The 15,923-nt window shown below is 32.6% G+C and overlaps 1 protein-coding gene across 1 annotated transcript in view; it reads right to left on the bottom strand.

Moving 5' to 3' along the window:
• Nucleotides 1-2,478: 2,478 nt before the first annotated feature.
• Nucleotides 2,479-15,923, bottom strand: part of LOC101893484 (lachesin) — a 453,169-nt gene continuing 439,724 nt past the window's right edge. Inside the window, exons 3-11 of the mRNA XM_059130539.1 lie at nt 9,083-9,366; nt 8,885-9,003; nt 6,833-7,040; nt 6,596-6,769; nt 6,335-6,463; nt 6,067-6,259; nt 5,841-5,989; nt 5,713-5,772; nt 2,479-3,163 (exon numbers count right to left, since the gene is read on the bottom strand). Of these exons, the coding sequence (XP_058986522.1) occupies nt 2,988-3,163; nt 5,713-5,772; nt 5,841-5,989; nt 6,067-6,259; nt 6,335-6,463; nt 6,596-6,769; nt 6,833-7,040; nt 8,885-9,003; nt 9,083-9,167 (1,293 nt within the window). The 5' untranslated portion in view covers nt 9,168-9,366 and the 3' untranslated portion in view covers nt 2,479-2,987. The remainder of the gene's footprint in view (nt 3,164-5,712; nt 5,773-5,840; nt 5,990-6,066; nt 6,260-6,334; nt 6,464-6,595; nt 6,770-6,832; nt 7,041-8,884; nt 9,004-9,082; nt 9,367-15,923) is intronic.

Below are 15,923 nucleotides of genomic sequence, written 5' to 3'. Positions count from 1 at the left end.
TTTGTAGGGTATACATACATGAGTATTTCGAAGAGGTATAAACGGCATGACAAACTTAATATGCCCTCCATAGAATGGAGGAGGTTATACAAATTGCCTTCTAGTTGGGACAGCCTTTTGTCATGAATAGTAGAATGTTGATGGCGATTCTACATCAAAATCTCAATGGCATAGCCAATTACATTTTACAGCGTTGCCAATCTTCAGCCAAGACACAAATCGGGTGGCAATCGTGATGAATTCCCCTGTGTTTGAAGTTGAAAAATGTGTCGCCCTGTGTTCAATAAAATAGACACCATGGTAGAAAAATACAGGTAGATGCATCAACGCTAGGGGAACAATCAAATTTTTTTTTTGTAGATTTTTATAAGTTTTCCTTACGACGTCATTCGGAGGCTATTATAATACGCGTTTTTCAACCAATTTAAATAATTTTTCATTCAACATTTTCAATTCCAAAATTGTTTTGACAGTTCATTGTCCCAGCAGCTACGTCGATGCGTCTACCTATATTCTACGTCGATGCGTCTACCTATATTTTGCCGGTAAAATCATCAAAATACCGAATATCATTACTGGTCTGGTCTAAAATGTTTCTAAAATCAGCAAAATATCGAATATCGGGAGGTATGGTTATATGGAGACTATACGAAGACTTGGGCCTGCATATGTAGTAACCATTACGAGCTTTAAATACTAAATTTGAAACAATTCTTGGTCTATAATGTCTCTAAAATAATCAAAATACCGAGTATCTGGAGGCATATACACAGACTTCGGCCTGCATATCTCTATTTTTGTCTTAGTTTGTTGCACCCCAAAAAGGAAATTTGAAACAATTCCGGTCAATAATGTCGCTAAAATCATTAAAATACTGAATATCGTGAGTTACGTTATATGGGAGCTATACGAAGTTAACCTGCCTACCGACAAAATACACATGCGTACAAAATATTAGCCTTTATTCATAGACATCGCACTTCATAGAAATCATCTTAGAATTTTACACAAATCCAGAATATATATACTTTGTAGGGTATACATACATGAGTATTTCGGGGAGTTATAAACAGAATGACAAACTAAAAGAATGGAGGAGGTTATACAAATTGCCTTCTGGTTGGTGCAGCCTTTACCATGAATAGTAGAATGTTGATGGCGATTCTACATCAAAATCTCAATGGTATAGCCAATTACATTTTTGCCAATGCGTTGCCAATCTTCACCCTAGACGCAAATCTGGTGGCAGTCGTGATGAATTCCCCTGTGTTTAAAGTTGAAAAATGTGTCGCCCTGTGTTCAGTAAAATAGACACCATGGTAGAAAAATACAGGTAGATGCATCCACGATAGGGGAACATTCATATGTCAATTTTTTTATATGTTTTCTTATACGACGTCTTTCGGAGGCTATTATAATACGCGTTTTTCAACCATTTTTACAAATTTAAATAATTTTTCATTCAACATTTTCAATTCCAAAATTGGTTTGACAGTTCATTGTCTCAGCAGCTACGTCGATGCGTCTACCTATATTCTCCTACCATGATAGACACAAAACAAAATAAATAGATTTTTTCTATTTTCATGATGTTCCGAGGCTGTTATAATACTATTATAATAGCCTCCCAATGACGTAGTATAAGAAACCATATAAAAATCTACTTATATTTGAAAAAACATTTAATTTTTTTTGACATTTACAGTGAATTTTTTTTTAATAATTCGTTTTACCAATTTCAAAGAGAACATTTCACCACAGCAAGTTTTTGTTTGCTCTACTAAACACAGGGCGACATCTACATTTCACAATATTATTCGTCTTTAAACACAGGGCAATTCAGCAATGCTATTTATACCACTAGATGTGCGTGTGTGTGTGTGTCTTAGCTTAGCAATGGCGGCATGTGATTAACAATGAGTAAAGATTGGCAGCACTGTAAAACAGGGCCAGGCAAGAGTAGGCCCGCATATCTTCACTGAGCGTAATGCTATCCCCACTCACATTCAGAGCCATTTAAAACCGATGGCAGTACGAGCAGCCTCGAACGAAAAAGTATAAACAAAACATATGTATTCTCTCTCTTGATTTTCATTTGCCGTTGATTTGCCATGGCAAAAGGGTGTTTCTTACCGCTGCTAATGCATATATTGTGAGCAAGGCACTGTTAATCGGAGAGTAACAAAATTGGGAGAATATAAATGCGCGACTCTCTGAGCGGCAATGTTTTTAAAATTTAAATGTAATTTAATGTGATTTTCGTGTAGCATCGCCACAGACAAGAAGGAAATAGAAAAGAATAAAAAATATTTTTTTTAAATGACTAGTATGTGCTTAATTATTTTTAGGATCACTGGCTCGTTAAAAAAACGTCGATAAAATTTTAAGCCATAGAATGGGTATGAAATTATTTTGAAATATATTTTCAAAAATGTTTGCAGGTAACAAAAAAAAAAAAAAAAAAAAACTGAAAAACTTAAATGTACGTACATATGTACGAATATGTCTGTATATCTATATGTAATAGTATATATAATTAATGCCTTCTAATTTATATCTTATAATCCTTTTCTTTCCTTTTTTCTGCATGTTCGCACTTGTTTTTCTCGCCAATATTAATGTAAATTATATTTCTATGTAATTCATGAGTATTTTTTCTTCTTCTTCTTCTTGTTATTTTATGCTAGTGTGTTTGTGTGTGAGTGCGTGAAGAAAGAAAGGACAAACGACGACTCTCTCTTTCAATACGCTAATGTCCTTATATGACGACTGTAGATGTGTTTGTATATATGTATATATGTATGAGTATCTTATATATATATGTCTATATAAATGTCTATGTCCTTCAATTTTATATGTATACAATTATACATTTATTATATATGCATGTATATGTGGGCTTTGATGTGTGTACGTTTCTGTGTGTGTGTGTGAGTAATTGTGTTTGTTTGTCTGAGTGTGGTTTCTTATTCTAAAGCCGATTTGCATCATCTTAGGGCTAAGCCTCTACTTAGCCATCTTAAGATTGCCGATGTCAAAGGTGTGGAGCAGAGGATATGTGTCGTTAGCACAAGTGCTGGCGATATGTGTAGCCATGATATGCTTTGTCTCGTTGCTGTTATTCTAGCTGTCGTTTGTGCTGCATTGCGCGATTCTTCCAGGCCTGCAAAAACAACAAGGACGAAAGAGACATAAGTAAATAATTAGGATTTGAAAATGAAGTGTAATTGAATGATTTTTAAAGATATGGAATAATGAAAAAAAAAGAAACAAAGGCGAGGATTTTTTAAAGAATATTTTTCAATGACAAACATAGGCGTGGATTTTTTAAAGAATATTTTTCCGAGGACTAAAATAAACGTGGATTTTTTAAAGAATATTTTTTCAAGGACTAAAATAAACGTGGATTTTTTAAGGAATATTTTTTCAAGGACTAAAATAAACGTGGATTTTTTAAAAAATATTTTTTCAAGGACTAAAATAAACGTGGATTTTTTAAAAAATATTTTTTCAAGGACTAAAATAAACGTGGATTTTTTAAAGAATATTTTTTCAAGGGCTAAAATTAACGTGGATTTTTTAAAAGATTATTTTTTCAAGGACTAAAATAAACGTGGATTTTTTAAAGAATATTTTTTCAAGGGCTAAAATTAACGTGGATTTTTTAAAAGATTATTTTTTCAAGGACTAAAATAAACGTGGATTTTTTAAAGAATATTTTTTCAAGGACTAAAATAAACGTGGATTTTTTAAAGAATATTTTTTCAAGGACTAAAATAAACGTGGATTTTTTAAAGAATATTTTTTCAAGGACTAAAATAAACGTGGATTTTTTAAAGAATATTTTTTCAAGGACGAAAAAAACGTGGATTTTTTAACAATATTTTGCGAGGACTAAAATAAACGTGGATTTTTTAAAGAATATTTTTTCAAGGACTAAAATAAACGTGGATTTTTTAAAGAATATTTTTTCAAGGACGAAAAAAACGTGGATTTTTTAAAGAATATTTTTTCAAGGACGAAAAAAACGTGGATTTTTTAAAGAATATTTTGCCGAGGACTAAAATAATCGTGGATTTTTTAAAGAATATTTTTCAAGGACTAAAATAAACGTGGATTTTTTAAAGAATATTTTTCAAGGACTAAAATAAACGTGGATTTTTTAAAGAATATTTTTTCAAGGACTAAAATAAACGTGGATTTTTTAAAGAATATTTTTTCAAGGACTAAAATAAACGTGGATTTTTTAAAGAATATTTTTTCAAGGACTAAAATAAACGTGGATTTTTTAAAGAATATTTTTTCAAGGACGAAAATTAAACGTGGATGTTTTAAAGAATATTTTTTCAAGGACGAAAATTAAACGTGGATGTTTTATAGAATATTTTTTCAAGGACGAAAATAAAAGTGGATTTTTTAAACAATATTTTTTCAAGGACGAAAATAAACGTGGATTTTTTAAAGAATATTTTTTCAAGGACGAAAATAAACGTGGATTTTTTAAACAATATTTTTCAAGGACGAAAATAAACGTGAATTTTTTAAAGAATATTTTTTCAAGGACGAAAATAAACGTGGATTTTTTAAACAATATTTTTTTCAAGGACTAAAATAAACGTGGATTTTTTAAACAATATTTTTTCAAGGACTAAAATAAACGTGGATTTTTTAAACAATATTTTTTCAAGGACTAAAATAAACGTGGATTTTTTAAACAATATTTTTTCAAGGACTAAAATAAACGTGGATTTTTTAAACAATATTTTTTCAAGGACTAAAATAAACGTGGATTTTTTAAACAATATTTTTTCAAGGACTAAAATAAACGTGGATTTTTTAAACAATATTTTTTCAAGGACTAAAATAAACGTGGATTTTTTAAACAATATTTTTTCAAGGACTAAAATAAACGTGGATTTTTTAAACAATATTTTTTCAAGGACTAAAATAAACGTGGATTTTTTAAACAATATTTTTTCAAGGACTAAAATAAACGTGGATTTTTTAAACAATATTTTTTCAAGGACTAAAATAAACGTGGATTTTTTAAACAATATTTTTTCAAGGACTAAAATAAACGTGGATTTTTTAAACAATATTTTTTCAAGGACTAAAATAAACGTGGATTTTTTAAACAATATTTTTTCAAGGACTAAAATAAACGTGGATTTTTTAAACAATATTTTTTCAAGGACTAAAATAAACGTGGATTTTTTAAACAATATTTTTTCAAGGACTAAAATAAACGTGGATTTTTTAAACAATATTTTTCAAGGACTAAAATAAACGTGGATTTTTTAAACAATATTTTTTCAAGGACTAAAATAAACGTGGATTTTTTAAACAATATTTTTTCAAGGACTAAAATAAACGTGGATTTTTTAAACAATATTTTTTCAAGGACTAAAATAAACGTGGATTTTTTAAACAATATTTTTTCAAGGACTAAAATAAACGTGGATTTTTTAAACAATATTTTTTCAAGGACTAAAATAAACGTGGATTTTTTAAACAATATTTTTTCAAGGACTAAAATAAACGTGGATTTTTTAAACAATATTTTTTCAAGGACTAAAATAAACGTGGATTTTTTAAACAATATTTTTTCAAGGACTAAAATAAACGTGGATTTTTTAAACAATATTTTTTCAAGGACTAAAATAAACGTGGATTTTTTAAAGAATATTTTTGGGAAATACTTACGATACTTACCGCCAATAAAATTCAGTTGATCATCATTTATGGTCGCTATGCCAGGATGCAGTTTGATTTCTATATAAAAAAGGACCAAAGTCAATTACAATAGACCGCCTTAGAAAATCTTCTCCTCTAAGTCTTACCATATAATCTCAGAGTACCCTCAGCCCGACCCAAAGAATTCGTGCTGACACAGTGATAGGTACCCACATCGGAGGGTGAAAATGAGCGCACGGTGAGCAGCATAATGCCACGATAGCCATCCCGTTTCTCGGTTATGGAATATTTGGGTCTGGTTCAATACAAAAAAGAAAATAAAACCTTTTATTAATACTTCCAATTCTCCCATTTTTTGGGTGGAATTCTTACCCATCCAATAACATTTCCGGTCCGGGTTGTCCCGTCTCCAAAGCACTGTTGCTATTAAAGCCACTCGATGTCCTGGCGCCTTTGAGCCAATAGGAAACGGGAGATGGCGATGCCTCAACCTGACATTCCAATTGGACATCGGAGCCGAGGGGCGTACCCAGCAGTTGGCTTGGCGCCCGAACCATGGGGGCAACTGGAAATTATACATTTCAGGGAGAAAGAGAGAGGTTATTTGGGGGATAATGTGCCAGAGATTTTGCTAACTTACATTGTACACTGAGAGACACCCGCTTGCTAACCGCTGGAGGTACATCATTGGAGGCTATACACAAATAGGCACCCATTTGACGTCTTTCGAGGCGGGCCAGTTTCAAGGCCGGACCTTGGAAGGATTCAACTGAAATGACGGAGATTAATTCATTTTTCAAAAAATCTTTCTCTCTCTCTCTTAAATTTCCAAATTTGAACTATTTCTCTCTCTCTCTCTGTCATTCTCAATTTTTCTTTCTCCCGAGAATGTAAAACTCACCTCTCATCAGTTCCCGACTGCCTGGCTTACGCAACAAAATCATTTCACCATCTTCCCGACGCCAGGTGACCCGTGGCGTTGGATTGCCCGTGGCCTTGCAAACCAGGGTGGCATCTTCGCCCTCTTGCACCGCCAAATCCGAGGACGATTCTTCATTAATAATATCTGGAGGAACTGCGAAGAGGGAAAAAATGCAATTTTTTGCAATTTTGAATAGAATTTCCAAAGAGCCATTACCTTGAACATCGATACATCCGACTTGCTTCTTCATGGGGCTAGTATTGATCTGACACATATAGCAACCACGATCGCTTTCACGCAATTTACTTATTTTCAACTTCCAGGTGTGCATATCCTCGTGCATGACACTTATGCGGGCGTTGTGCGTGACCACACGTCCCTGGAGGGCCAACACTGTCTGGTCTGAGGCCCGCAGCCAACCGACCTAGAATAAAACATGATTTTTTTTATAGAATATTTTCCAAGAATAAAACTTGGATTTTTTAAAGAATTTTTTTCAAGGACTAAACTTGGATTTTTCTGAGAATATTTATCAAGGATTAAACGTGGATTTTTCTGAGAATATTTTTTCAAGGACTAAACATGGATTTTTCAAAGAATATTTTTCAAGGACTAAACGTGGATTTTTTAAAGAATATTTTTTAAGGACTAAACGTGGATTTTTTAAAGAATATTTTTCAAGGACTAAACGTGGATTTTTCTGAGAAGATATTTCCAGGACTAAACGTGGATTTTTGAAAGAATATTTTTGAAGGACTAAAATTTGATTTTTCTGAGAAGATATTTCCAGGACTAAACGTGAATTTTTTTAAAGAATATTTTTCAAGGACTAAGCGTGGATTTTTTAAGGAATATTTTTCAAGGACTAAGCGTGGATTTTTTAAGGAATATTTTTCAAGGTCTAAGCGTGGATTTTTTAAGGAATATTTTTCAAGGACTAAGCGTGAATTTTTTAAGGAATATTTTTCAAGGACTAAGCGTGGATTTTTTAAGGAATATTTTTCAATCGTGGATTTTTTAAGGAATATTTTTCAATCGTGGATTTTTTAAGGAATATTTTTCAAGGACTAAGCGTGAATTTTTTAAGGAATATTTTTCAAGGACTAAGCGTGGATTTTTTAAGGAATATTTTTCAAGGACTAAGCGTGGATTTTTTAAGGAATATTTTTCAAGGACTAAGCGTGGATTTTTTAAGGAATATTTTTCAAGGACTAAGCGTGGATTTTTTAAGGAATATTTTTCAAGGACTAAGCGTGGATTTTTTAAGGAATATTTTTCAAGGACTAAGCGTGGATTTTTTAAGGAATATTTTTCAAGGACTAAGCGTGGATTTTTTAAGGAATATTTTTCAAGGACTAAGCGTGGATTTTTTAAGGAATATTTTTCAAGGACTAAGCGTGGATTTTTTAAGGAATATTTTTCAAGGACTAAGCGTGGATTTTTTAAGGAATATTTTTCAAGGACTAAGCGTGGATTTTTTAAGGAATATTTTTCAAGGACTAAGCGTGGATTTTTTAAGGAATATTTTTCAAGGACTAAGCGTGGATTTTTTAAGGAATATTTTTCAAAACTTCGATTTTTCTGAGAAGATATTTCCAGAACTAAACGTGGAATTTTTAAGGAATATTTTTCAAAACTTCGATTTTTTGAGAAGATATTTCCAGGACTAAACGTGGATTTTTTAAAGAATATTTTTCAAAACTTGGATTTTTCTGAGAAGATATTTCCAGGACTAAACGTGGATTTTTTAAAGAATATTTTTCAAAACTTGGATTTTTCTGAGAAGATATTTCCAGGACTAAACGTGGATTTTTTAAAGAATATTTTTCAAAACTTGGATTTTTCTGAGAAGATATTTCCAGGACTAAACGTGGGTTTTTTAAAGAATATTTTTCAAAACTTGGATTTTTCTGAGAAGATATTTCCAGGACTAAACGTGGATTTTTTAAAGAATATTTTTAAAAACTTGGATTTTTCTGAGAAGATATTTCCAGGACTAAACGTGGATTTTTTAAAGAATATTTTTAAAAACTTGGATTTTTCTGAGAAGATATTTCCAGGACTAAACGTGGATTTTTTAAAGAATATTTTTTTTCGGCCCAAGGTAAATTAGTAAAAAATATTTTTAAACAAATGTGGCGAAATTTTGTAACAGGATTTTTGTTCTGAAAAAATCTTCAAGGACTTTCTTTTGTAAATATTTTGCAATTATTTTTGATCAATAATATTTTCATTTTTTTCAAAGTTTAAATATTTTATCTACCCTACCTTATTTTTCCCCAAATTCCTTACGGAACAGGCCAATATGGCCTCACGGCCTGCGGGAAATGTGACATTGTTAATGGTGCCAATAAATTCGGGATCTGGATCCAGTTGCATGTTGGGTTCTGGAAAAAAAAATTAAAAAAAAAAATACAAATTTATTATTGAAGTCATTATCAATAGCAAATTATTTCTCTCTCCTACCATTTAACATTTGTGTCAGGGTGGGCGTGGACCAATGTGTTGTCACAATGAGGGTTATCAGCAAAAATGAGTAGAATTTATCCATTTTGTTGTTGTTGTTGTATTTTAAGCTAGAGCTAGTCGTCCTGATTTTTTTCTTGGGCTTGAATCCTTTTGTAGAATTGAGTTGCTCTAAGAATCACAGTTGTTCTTTATTGTGCAGTTTGCAGTAGATATAATGGAGAGATATTTGAAGGTTGAAATAGGATTTGAGTTTTTGACATTCATGGGAGTTGGGGCAGAGTCTGAAAAGAGAGAGAGAGAGAGAAATTTGTTGAATTTGAATTTTGAAATATTTCGAAAGTTTTGTTCTTATGGGCATATTATTTTTCCAAGGTAAAAAAGTAATCCAAAAATGATGATATTTTTTATGGTATATACAGGGTGAGATAAAAAAACTGCCACAAAGTCAAACACCATAATTTTTACATTTATTTTTAATTTTTTTGTATGAAAGCAAAAAATGTCGGAGATCATGTCGCATCAAATTTTAGAATAAGTTTAGCTTTGTTCGAATTGGTCACCTTTGGCACGAATTATGGCCTTCAAACGGCCAATGAAACCGTCACACGCTGCCCGAATGTTGCTCTGCGGTATTTTGGCCCATTCCCGGCGATCGACACTTTGGTATTTTCTAGTGCCAACCTTGCTTTCCAAAATACTCCAGGCACAATAGTCCAACGGGTTGGTATCCAGAGATTTTGGTGGTCATTGTGGGCTGGAAATGAAGCGAGGAACCTCATTTTGTAACCGTTCTTGGGTGACGCATGCTGAGTCCTGTTAGGAATGTCCAGGTCTGCGGCCAAAATGTTTTCGTGCCCAAGGCCTTAATACACCCTATAGAATATTTTCGCGATAATATTTGGCATTTATTCTGATGCGATTAATACGATCGGAGAGCGACCATCGGCTGTTATGGCGGCCCATACCATCACCGTGGCCGGTGCTTGAATTCTGGTGGCCAACCGAAGGTGCACATTATCAGCTGACCTCTTTGGCAAGTAAACAGCATCATTTTGGTTGTTTACAAACTGCTGGACAACGAATGTTTTCTAATTGGGGACAACCAAATTCGGCAGTTCACCACTTTCGGCCAAGCGAAGCAACTTTTTAGCTCTTTTGTGTCTATTTTCTTTCGGTTGCGGTGTAAGTTCTTGCGCTTTTTGGAATTTCAATGACTTTACCCCGAGCTCTTTTTTCAATATTTGCCGAATCGAATATTACGATATGTTCAGCCCACGAGCAATTTTTCAGCCACTGCGACGCAGGTTTCGATGAAGTCGATTCTTTACTTTTCGAACCATTTCTGCTGATGTTGCTGTTTTCCTCTGTCCACTTCCTTGACGTCGGGCTACGCTACCAGTATCACGGTAACGAGCGATGTTACGAGACTCAAAAGATTTATTCACATTTAAATGCTGGAGTGCTCTAAGGATAGCTGCTTGTGGTTTTCCAGCCACATATAAAGAAATTACACTATCATGCTTGAATTCCATCACGAATAACTTTTTGTTTCTGGAAAATTCTCACCAAAATGCTTTTGTCCCCTTCTAAATAATATAATGTGCTGTCACTGGAATAATTTTAACATCTGTCGGACGAGTGGTTTTGGAATTTGCAGCAGTCTGAAGTTGGTTGCAGATATTTCATTTCACCCTGTATGAATTACTAGCTTTTAGTTAAGTTCTGGAGTTTCAAAGTATTCTGGGACCTGTTGTAGAATTTTAACTTGGGCCGAAATGGCGAATATTTTTATACCCTACACCACAAGGTGGTCAGGGTATTATGTCTTTGTGCATTTGTTTGTAACAGGCAAAAGGAAACGAGATAGACCCATAGTTCCTTTTGATGATCTGCATAGAATCACTTTCTGGGTTGATTTATGCATGTCAGTCCGTCCGTCTGTCCATGTATTTTTGTGAACAAAATGCAGGTCGCATTTATTATCCGATTGAAATGAAATTTTGCAAACAACATTTGTTTGGCCCAAGGACAAACCCTATTGAAATTGGAGATAATCGGTAAAAATTTAGATATAGCTCCCATATATATCTTCGTCCGATTTGCCTTTTATTGTGCACCAAACGTGTAATATCAGCCCGAATAGTATGAAATTTTGCACATACAACCAAATTAGGCCTGAAAATAAGTATGCCAAATTTTATCGAAATCGGTTCAGATATAGCTATAGCTCCCATATATATTGTTCATCCGATTTGTTATTTTTGTCCTCCGCAGCCGTAATATGCACTCTGTAACAACAATATTTGGGGAAATATATCAAATGCAGCTCAGAAATATCTTTGCCAAATTTTATCGAGATCGGTTCAGATTTGGATATAGCTCCCATATATAACTTCGTCCGATTTACCATTTATTGTGCACCAAACGTCTAATATTTGTCCAAATGGGATGGAATTTGGCACATACGACCGAATTTAGTCTAGAAGGTAGTATGCCAAATTTGGTGAAGATCGGTTCAGATATAGTTATAGCTCCCATATATATTGTTCATCCGATTTATTGTATTTGTTACCCACAGTCGTAATATGCACTCCGTAACAACGATATTCAGGGAAATATATCAAATACAGCTCAGAAATATCTTTGCCAAAATTTATCGAGATCGGTTGCGATTTGGATATAGCCATATATATTCTCATCCGATTTTAAATTAGCACCAAATGGGCAACACAAGTCCGAATTTAAAAGATACAAATGGTTCGGCATATTTAGTCCTTTGAATTTTAAATGATAATTATAATCATAGCGTGTATGATTGAATTCTCCCATAAAAACTTTTAATTATTAGCGGAGCTCAACTAAATTAGCAAAGTGGTGTAGGGTATCATAAAATCGGCCCCGCCCGACTTTAGGACTTTCTTTACTGGTTTTAAAATATTTTATCTCGCTATGTTTCCGTTTAAGGGGAGTTTTTTAGTGGCTTTTTGAAAAAAGGACCAAAAAGACCCCTTTGCTAACTCGATTGAGGGTTAAAAAGGATGACCAAAATAATCTTTGAATTGTTACCAGTAATATTGTTAAATACACTATGAACCTAAAATGTAAGGATTACAAGGAATCTGAATGCGAAAATGTCAAAGAATGTGGGAGCGAGGGGAACATGCCTCCTCGACTTAAATTAGTTTGGACTGTAAATTTGCCGAGACCCGTGTCTTTTATATTTAACTTTACTTTTAAAATCTACTAAAGTTTTCCTACAAATAAGGAAAACGTGAATTTTTTCACAAATTTTCAATTTTTTGCTATTTTTACTTATTTTTAAATATTTTCAAAAACTCAAATTTTTCCCTTTAATCTTTTAAACAAATCCATAACAAAATATCAACAATTGATGTTAAACATAAAAAACCTAAATACATACATATGTTAGATATCAAACATAGTTTTTCAAAATTATTATCTCATTCGGACAAATGGACATAGTGACAGATAGACAGAAATACAGACAAATGGAACAAATATTCGAAGGGAGAACGGAGCAAAAAAAAAAAAAAACAGAAGCAAAGAATTTGAAAGGATTACTTTTTTCACACACACAAAAACACACACATACTGCATGTATGTAATTTGCATGATTTTGAAATTTGTAGCAAAAATCATAAATTTAAAAAAAATATCTATTCACATGGACACACGTACACACACACACACACACATACAGACGCAAACATAATTCAATGCATGCTTATTTATCGCTTGTGATAACTCAAGTGTAATATTTGTTGTTGTTTTCTTTCTTGTTTTATGACTTTTGGTCTGTCAGTGTGTGAGAGTGTGTGTGAGTGTGTGTATGTGCGTTCCAAGTGCACTTGCTGGGTATGTATGTGTGCATGCATTTGTGTAAAATGTCGATATTTCAAACCGTATAATAATTCATATGAAAATCAGACAATAAATAATAACAACATCAAATGGCATTGCCTTAAATAAAAAAAATAATGACAAATTTTTATTTACAGCTGGGAGTATTGAAATTTTCTTTTGAGGGGGAGTTTCAAAACTACAGAAATCGAGAGAGTATTTGGAATAAAAAAAGAGACTTTCTTAAGAATTATCTTGGGATTTATTTTTTATGGTTTAGGAATTGGGTGGAATTTTTGAGGCAGGGTTTTTTTGAAATTTGTACTAAAAGGATACAAAAGTACTAAAATGCATTAAATATTCAATACTTTGTATTGGACAATCTAAATGAGTTAGGACTCTAAAATTTGGAATGAGGGTCACAGATGGAGTGCAGAAAAGATAAACCAAAGGGTTTCGAACTTTAAGGTTACGAAAAGTTTTAAAAATGGTACTAAACTTTTGAAATGGTACCATGTGAATGGATAACTACTATTATGTGAAAGGATAGAGGTAAAAAATTGAAACTTGGTATGAGAATCAAAGCAGGAAAGTAAGTTTGATAAGCAGGGTGGGCACGCAAACATTTTGGCCGCAGACCTTTGACAATCCAACAGGACTAAGAACCTTCGTACTCAGCACGCGCCACACAGGAATGGTTACAAAATGAGGTTCCTCACTTTATTTGCAGATACCAAAATTGAGACGTGGAAGTGATTTTGGAATTGTGTACTATAATTGTGCGAAAAGTACTAAATAGTACTTAATTTGGATTTATTGAAGGAATGAGCTGGAACCTTAAAATTTGATATTGAGGTCTCTTTTGGCATCTGGGGTGGAGATATAGAGGGATTTTGGAAATGTCTACCATTACTGTACGAAAAGTACTAAATTTGGTATTGAGTGAAGGGATAGGGCTGTAGTCTTCAAATTTGATATATATATATATATTACTGTTAGTGATTGTAGTTAATGTTAGTGTACTATAATTGTACGAAAAGTACTAAATAGTACTTAATTTTGTATTGATAGAAGGGTTGAGCTGGAACCCTGAAATTTGCAATTTAGGTCTCTTTTGGTACCTTAAACTCAGATGTGGAAATTCAAATATAGACGTCACCATCAAAAATATTCTTTAAAAAATCCACGTTTATTTTGGTCCTTGAAAAATATTCTTTAAAAAATCCACGTTTATTTTGGTCCTTGAAAATTATTCTTTAAAAAACCCACGTTTTGCTGGACTTTGGTCCTTGAAAATTATTCTTTAAAAAACCCACGTTTATTTTCGTCATTGAAAAACATTCTTTAACAAATTCACGTTTTGTGGGCCTTGAAAAATATTCTTTAAAAAATCCACGTTTTGTGGGCCTTTGGTCCTTGAAAAATATTCTTTAAAAAAAACAAGTTTATTTTCATCCTTGAAAAATATTCTTAAAAAAATCCACGTTTAGTCCTTGAAAAATATTCTCTAAAAAATCCACGTTTAGTCTTTGAAAAATATTCTCTAAAAAATCCACGTTTAGTCCTTGAAAAATATTCTCTAAAAAATCCATGTTTAGTCCTTGAAAAATATTCTGTAAAATATCCATGTTTAGTCCTTGAAAAATATTCTCTAAAAAATCACGTTTAGTCCTTGAAAAGTATTCTCTAAAAAATTAACGTTTAGTCCTTGAAAAATATTCTTTAAAAAATCCACGTTTTGTGGGCCTTTGGTCCTTGAAAAATATTCTTTAAAAAATCCACGTTTTGTGGGCCTTTGGTCCTTGAAAAATATTCTTTAAAAAATCCACGTTTTGTGGGCCTTTGGTCCTTGAAAAATATTCTTTAAAAAATCCACGTTTTGTGGGCCTTTGGTCCTTGAAAAATATTCTTTAAAAAATCCACGTTTTGTGGGCCTTTGGTCCTTGAAAAATATTCTTTAAAAAATCCACGTTTTGTGGGCCTTTGGTCCTTGAAAAATATTCTTTAAAAAATCCACGTTTTGTGGGCCTTTGGTCCTTGAAAAATATTCTTTAAAAAATCCACGTTTTGTGGGCCTTTGGTCCTTGAAAAATATTCTTTAAAAAATCCACGTTTTGTGGGCCTTTGGTCCTTGAAAAATATTCTTTAAAAAATCCACGTTTTGTGGGCCTTTGGTCCTTGAAAAATATTCTTTAAAAAATCCACGTTTTGTGGGCCTTTGGTCCTTGAAAAATATTCTTTAAAAAATCCACGTTTTGTGGGCCTTTGGTCCTTGAAAAATATTCTTTAAAAAATCCACGTTTTGTGGGCCTTTGGTCCTTGAAAAATATTCTTTAAAAAATCCACGTTTTGTGGGCCTTTGGTCCTTGAGAAATATTCTTTAAAAAAATCCACGTTTTGTGGGCCTTTGGTCCTTGAAAAATATTCTTTAAAAAAATCCACGTTTTGTGGGCTTTTGGTCCTTGAAAAATATTCTTTAAAAAAAATCCACGTTTTGTGGGCCTTTGGTCCTTGAAAAATATTCTTTAAAAAAATCCACGTTTTGTGGGCCTTTGGTCCTTGAAAAATATTCTTTAAAAAAATCCACGTTTTGTGGGCCTTTGGTCCTTGAAAAATATTCTTTAAAAAAATCCACGTTTTGTGGGCCTTTGGTCCTTGAAAAATATTATTTAAAAAAATCACGTTTTGTAGGCCTTTGGTCCTTGAAAAATATTCTTTAAAAAATCCACGTTTTGTGGGCCTTTGGTCCTTGAAAAATATTCTTTAAAAAATCCACGTTTTGTGGGCCTTTGGTTCTTGAAAAATATTCTTTAAAAAAATCCACGTTTATTTTCGTCCTTGAAAACTATTCTCTAAAAATCCACGTTTATTTTAGTCCTTGAAAAATATTCTCTAAAAATCCACGTTTATTTTCGTCCTTGAAAACTATTCTTTAAAAAATCCACGTTTATTTTCGTCCTTGAAAACTATTCTCTAA

Source organism: Musca domestica, unplaced genomic scaffold (genome assembly GCF_030504385.1).
Source record: "Musca domestica strain aabys unplaced genomic scaffold, Musca_domestica.polishedcontigs.V.1.1 76, whole genome shotgun sequence".
In the NCBI taxonomy this organism is placed as follows: Eukaryota; Metazoa; Arthropoda; class Insecta; order Diptera; family Muscidae; genus Musca; species Musca domestica.
The sequence above is the reverse complement of the archived record's forward strand: the minus strand, read 5'-3'. Positions and strand labels throughout refer to the sequence as shown.